The following is a 5182-nucleotide window of genomic DNA, read 5'->3' as shown; positions in this document are numbered from 1 at the left end:
GAGCCAAAAGTAGGAGTAGGATGAGGCTGGTCCCTGGCTCTAGCCCTGTCCCTGAGCTGGGAATGGAACCCAGGAGTTCTAGCTGCCGGTGCCTTGCGCCAGCCACTGCTGCCGGTGCCTCTCGGCACGTGCGGTTTAGTGCCGTTCCTGGCCGAGTCTAATGCTCTGCCCCCGTTTGTGTCTCGTAGGTGAAACGGCGGCCTCCATGCATTCCCCACGCTACCCCAGCCCAGCCGAACTGGACGCCTATGCACAGAAAGTCGCCAACAACCCCCTAACCATCAAGATCTTTCCCACCAACATCAGGGTCCCCCAGCACAAGCACCTTAACCGGACGGTCAATGGGTACGACACGACAGGGCAGCGCTACAGCCCCTACCCCGTGCATTCCAGCGGCTACCAGGGCCTCCTGGCCATCGTAAAGGCCTCGAGCAAAAGCATCGTGAAGAACTCGGAGGGCAAGCGGACTAAGATGTCTCCAGCGCAGGTGGCCATTGCCCCCTACCCAGTGTCAAGCACTTTAGCGCCAGGCCCCTCATGCGCCGGGCACTTGAATTATCACAGTACTCAGAAGCAGCTTGAGGCGCCAGTCCCCCCAAACGTGACCGTAGCTACGTCCGTGATCCCGCTCGCAGGCCGGAACCTGGCCCTGCAGCAGTCCAACTTGCCCTCGATCCAGAGCATCATCTACCAGCTCAATCAGCAGTGCCAGGCCCAGGGCTCCCAGCAGGCCTGCCACGGGGTGGTGGTGACCGACCCCAGCCCAGCTAAGCACGGCGCGGCCAGTGGCTTCGCTAGCATGGCGACGGCGGGCGCTGCCGTGGCCTATGCCGGTGCCGTCCTGCCCGACTGCCGCAAAGGTGCTGAACTCGCCATAAGCGCCAACCCGGCCATGACCGTCGGCCCCAAGGCCGGCATCTACCCGGACGGCATGGATTACCTTATCTGGCAGCAGAAACAGCAGCAGCTCCGAATGTACAGCGGGGGCAGCGGAGGGGGGGGCGCCGTCAGCAAGTCCCCAGAGACGTGTGCGGGGGTCTCGCGCCCCTACACCCTGACGGGCGCAGTGGAGAAGGTGAGCTCCTCCCCTTTGAACTGCGTGGCCATGCACGGCAACTTCTCGGTGGGCCAGTATTTTGCCCCCCCTTGGAACAGCATCTTGGTCACCCCCAACAGCGACTGTTACAACCCCCAGGAGCTCGCCAACGGGCACCGCGAGCTCGGCGTGCCCCCCTCCGACGGCCTGTCCAGCAAAACGCTCTGCAATACCTCCATCCTCAGCAGCAGCCTCCAGTCGCTGGAGTATCTCATCAATGACATCCACCCGCCGTGCATCAAAGAGCAGATGCTGGGGAAGGGCTACGAGACAGTGTCTGTGCCAAGGCTCTTGGACCATCAACACGCCCACATTCGCCTGCCCGTCTACAGATAAGAGCCTGGCGCTGCTTTCCAAACAAAGGGCCATGGTGGGAACTTGACTGGCATCCATTCTCCTCTCCGGCACCGCCAGGGTCTGTGGCGAAACAAAGCGAGGGCTCGGGGGGGGGGGCGTTCACGAAAGGGGCTGGGGGGCCCCAAAGACGCTGGAATTAATTGGGGTCATTGAACTGGATACACCTGAAACCCGCTGGAAGCCACGGACGAAGGAATGCTTGTTTCTAGAGCTCTGAAATGGTCATTTCATTTCCACGAATGTGAACAGGGAATCGCTACAAGTTGCTGCTATCCAGGGAGAGAAGGTTTCGCTCTGTGTGCGTGCGCGCGTGTGCGAGTGCGTGTCTGTGTGCGTGCGCCAGGCGGATCTGCATGTGGGAGAACCCCCAATTCTCTCCTGCGCTGAGTCCCTAGGAGAGTTTTAAGTAAAAGAAGAGCTCCAACCCCCCGATAATTCCATGCCATTGCAGCTTGGTCATGACCAGAAAGAGCTAATGCCTAATTTCTAGTTGAAGTCCATAACTTGCACTGCTTTGAGTAAAGCTAATAATTGGGGACAGTCTGGAGGCTATTTAAGAAAAAGAAAAACACTTGAAAACTTGAACAGATTTTTTTTTAGTTAAATATACTGTACATTTATGTGTTGGCTGCTACAGAGTCTCTTCCTCCACTCCCTCCCCCGCCCACCCCCATTGCTTGGGCCTAGTCTGTTACTTTCATTAAACCATACGTTTTTGATGCTTTCTCAGTGAAAAGGTTTCATTGCCTAGTTGCCCACACGGTGGGGGGAGAGCCACATTAAGCTAAGGAGCCAGGGACCTGGATGAGCAAAAAGGGCACCAAGTTAAGGATATTTTACCCTCCTCGTTGTTCTTGCAGTTTTCCAAGCATTTCCCTAGCCCCTGTGGTAAAGAGAGCGTCTGAGAGGGCAGAAGCAAAATGTGACTTATCTCGGACAGATCCAAGGCAGGGCCCCTGTTCTAATTTGTAAAAGAATCCACACCCGCTTAACAAACGCACCCTCACCCCATCCCAAATAGAAGAGCTTGTGATCTCCCTCCACCGCTCTCCAACCAGCTGATCATCCGCTAATCCGGCTGGGCACAAACGTAAATCTAGCTGAGCACCCGGCAAAGCAATTTCTTTTTTATTATCAGGAGATGAATGGGGAGCCATTATGGTGTCTCCAGGCTCTGGGAAGTCTGCTCAGAGGAGTGGTCCGTCTCCCCTCCCCCATCCCCATCCTCTACCCAGGTCCCGTCACAGGAACATTATGAATTCTAAGATTTCCGAGGTTGTTTTTTTTTCTTTACTGTCAATTATACCTTTGTTCTGTTGTAGAGGCAACTTGCAGGTGAAGAGAAGTAGAATCACATTTAATACATCTACTCATTGTACCAGGTTGTAATTTGCATACTTTATTTTCTTTTTTAAACAGTTCAAAAATGTTCATTATGGTCTGTTATTCAGTATGTGTAATTATGTGTTTAATAGATTTATTCATTTAAAAAAAGCGGTTCTACATTACAGAAAATACAAAGTTTTTTGATGTTTAAAGGAAAAAAAACCCACCCCAATGAAACCCAATGTGATTGTGCTCAGAAAAGAGGTACTGTATCCTTAAAAGGCCTGTTCAAGCACTAAGTGCATTTAGAAATCTCTGAGAATGTTTTTTTTATACTAAAATTGACCATTATATTCTACTGTGAGAAGTGCTGTCTGCACTATATTGTTTTAAAAATGAGAGAAAATGGAAAAAAAACAAAACAAAACCCACAAGCTGTGTGTCCGAATGTTGTTTTCCCAAAGTAAAACCAGGATATCATCGGCTGTGTGCTCTGGATTTTGTTTGCTGGCTGCGGCCTCTCCTGGATCGTTTCAGCCCCTCTGCAGGGGTGGGGGACAGGAATGGCGAAGGCGGAGAGCGCCAACAAAGGTTCCCGGGCGCCCACCCCACGGCGCGCTCAGGATTTTGGCACTCGCGGCAAGTAAGAGAAGCAATTTCCTGACTCTTGGGGCAGGCGGGCAGGAGAACAATCTGCAGCCAGCAGGGCGGGTCATGGGCGGTGTGGAACTTGCCTTGTACTGACTATTACCTGGCCCCTCAGCCTTGGCCGGACAGTTACATGGGGTCTGGTTCCTGCCCGGCTGATAACGTCGTTTGGTTAGGCCTGTGCTGACTGGCCTCACGCGCCTAAGGGAGTCATGCTGTGCCTGGGTCTTGCCAAAGTTAGGACAACTGTCTGGAACCGTGGGGCTGTGAGCTCCCAGGTCCATTTGTATAGTCCCTCTGGCGCGCTGTCTGTTCGGGGACCTGCTTCCCCTCCCAGTGCCAGCGAGGGTTCGGATGGTTCTGTCTTTAATTCACACCCCTCTCCCAGGGCAGCATGTGCATTACGGACAGGTTTTACACAGTGCAAGAACATAGAAAGACAGGCCCCTGGGCCACTGTGCGCTTAGGGCCAATTCTCCTGTTGGGTCAGCAGTCAGTCCCTCCCTCTGTGCATGTCTGTGCCCCTGAAAGACGGCAGGTCCCTGCTCCTGCCGTCCTTTGAGCAGAGCAGGCGCTCGCTCTCGATTTTCTTTATTGCAATTTTCAGGCCAAGATGTATCTTGCTCATAACCGCCGTCCCCCTGCAGGATTCCAAATTAGATGCAGTGCCACCTGGATAACGATCAATCATTTCGACTTGCCCTAGGAATTCCCCTGGAACCTAGACATAAAAACTGTCAAAGCCAGGATGGTGGTGCTGGGAACTGCGGCTTTTAGAAGAAAAGGCAAAGAGAAACAAAGAGAAGGGGCAAGAAGGTGCCAGGATATATAGTGCGATGCCATGCCCTGTTGTCAGAGCCACCTGCATCTCCATTGGTGGGTTGCAGGCTTAGCTGGAGGAGCTGAATAGGCTGGTGGCTGGGTTTTTTCAGCTATGGGGCAGAGCCGGATTAAGAGAGTTTGTCCTTGGTGCTGCCAAGCTGCCCAGGCACCAGGATGGGACTCTGTTTCTGAAGAACAGTGGCCGCTGCGGCTTGTCCTTGGGACGTATTCGCTCTGGGCTGTCCCCACAAAGGGGAGCGCACTGCTTGTACCCTTTCACAGGTGTGGAGGCGATAGTCCAACAGGTCTTTTCCATCTCAGTCGCTCAGATTTTTTAGGGCGCTTGGGCACCAAAGAAATGTCTATAAATAAATGTCTAATGCTAGTGAGCCATTAATCCAGCCTGGGCTCCAGCATCTGTGTCTCACCCAAACCAGCGCATTAAACAAAACCAGGATACACACACCCCCGCGTACATACATTGTACTTAATGTTTTTACCACCACTTGCTGCCAGACACCTGTCTCTCTTGCAAAGCACGTGCACCTAGCAAGATGCTGAAACGTGGTGCTCTCTGAGCCCAGCTTAACGGGGGCCACGTGGAAGGGAGAGCGGCGCTGGACAGCCCAAGCTACGGGGGAGGGAGGGAATCAGGGAGCACAACCTGGACTAAGGTCTATCCAAAAAAAAATCGCTCTCCCGGAGGCTTGGATTTCATGCTCAAGTTCTTTGGCTGAAGCTGCCTTTGGCTTCCCCAGCAGCGTGCCTGGGTTGTTGGAGCTGATGGGGTGGGGACGGGTTTGGCAAAGGCGTGTTTGGCTGAACACAGCCTGAGCAGTGAGGCTTTGTAGGCCCCTGCATGGCTCCTGGCATGTGGTTAATTGGGGGAATGGCCAGGGGGGCGGGGAACAGCTGTCTGGGCTGGTCTGAAAT

The 5182-nt window shown here is 53.7% G+C and overlaps 1 protein-coding gene across 2 annotated transcripts in view; it reads left to right on the top strand.

Annotated features, from left to right (window-relative positions):
• The window catches only part of FAM222A (family with sequence similarity 222 member A), an 85119-nt gene extending 81872 nt beyond the window's left edge, over positions 1-3247 (top strand). For both annotated transcript variants that reach the window (XM_026656857.1, XM_026656858.1), the window contains exon 3: positions 189-3247. In XM_026656857.1, coding sequence (XP_026512642.1) covers positions 189-1432 — 1244 coding nt within the window. In that variant the 3' untranslated portion in view covers positions 1433-3247. The remainder of the gene's footprint in view (positions 1-188) is intronic.
• Positions 3248-5182: the final 1935 nt, after the last annotated feature.

Source organism: Terrapene carolina, unplaced genomic scaffold, assembly GCF_002925995.2.
Source record: "Terrapene carolina triunguis isolate 2854851 unplaced genomic scaffold, T_m_triunguis-2.0 Scaffold234, whole genome shotgun sequence".
NCBI lineage: Eukaryota > Metazoa > Chordata > Testudines > Emydidae > Terrapene > Terrapene triunguis.
The sequence above is the reverse complement of the archived record's forward strand: the minus strand, read 5'-3'. Positions and strand labels throughout refer to the sequence as shown.